We start from the raw sequence: 660 nt of genomic DNA, 5'->3' as shown, positions 1-660 counted from the left end.
ATTGGGAAATATTTGTAATAAGAAGGATTCCTTATATATAGCAATATATAGGTTATTGGCAGAACAGGATTTAAAAACGAGATTATACGACCTGAAATTTGAGGATAATTTATTAAAATGTAGGGATAATAGAATAAAAAAAATTGATAATTATGGCTCTACCGTATATGATAAGTTGCAAAAAAGTTGTTCAAATGATTTGAAAAATTATAAAAAAGAATTTAAGCGTAAATATTCTAAAAGGAAGGATTTAATAAGACTAGATTGTTATTGTGAAAAAAATATATTTGATATGATTGATAGAATTGGTGAACAGCAAGTAGGGACTAGTAGATATAACATAAAATTAAAAAAAGTATAGTCAGAAAATGGCGTATAGGTATTATTGTAATGTGTTTAAGTGCATTGATAGCAAAAATATTAACAATTTTAGGTACAACCCCGATTTTTCCTGTCATACCTAAATTCGTGTATATGACAAATGTTATTTTTTTTATAATATTAACATATATAATTTTATTTTCTATCATTTACACCATGATAAAAGTTGTAAAATATCACGGATTAGAAGCTGGAAAGGGTAAATCAAATTTTAGGGAATTTTGTGAAGATATTTTATTCGCCTAAAAGGTTTCGGTAATATATGAAAAAATGCATTAA

General features: G+C 25.2%; 1 protein-coding gene across 1 annotated transcript; it reads left to right on the top strand.

Moving 5' to 3' along the window:
• Nucleotides 1–51: 51 nt before the first annotated feature.
• Nucleotides 52–360, top strand: PCYB_008160 (CYIR protein; the record flags this gene model as incomplete). The annotated part of the gene is made up of 1 exon (XM_004228237.1): nt 52–360. A coding segment is annotated over one exon (306 nt), but the record flags the coding sequence as incomplete, so codon positions are not given.
• Between the last annotated feature and the right edge of the window lie 300 nt (nt 361–660).

Source organism: Plasmodium cynomolgi, assembly GCF_000321355.1.
Source record: "Plasmodium cynomolgi strain B DNA, scaffold: 1587, whole genome shotgun sequence".
NCBI classification, from domain to species: domain Eukaryota; phylum Apicomplexa; class Aconoidasida; order Haemosporida; family Plasmodiidae; genus Plasmodium; species Plasmodium cynomolgi.
Note: the sequence above shows the minus strand (reverse complement) of the source record. Positions and strands in the feature narration are given on the sequence as shown.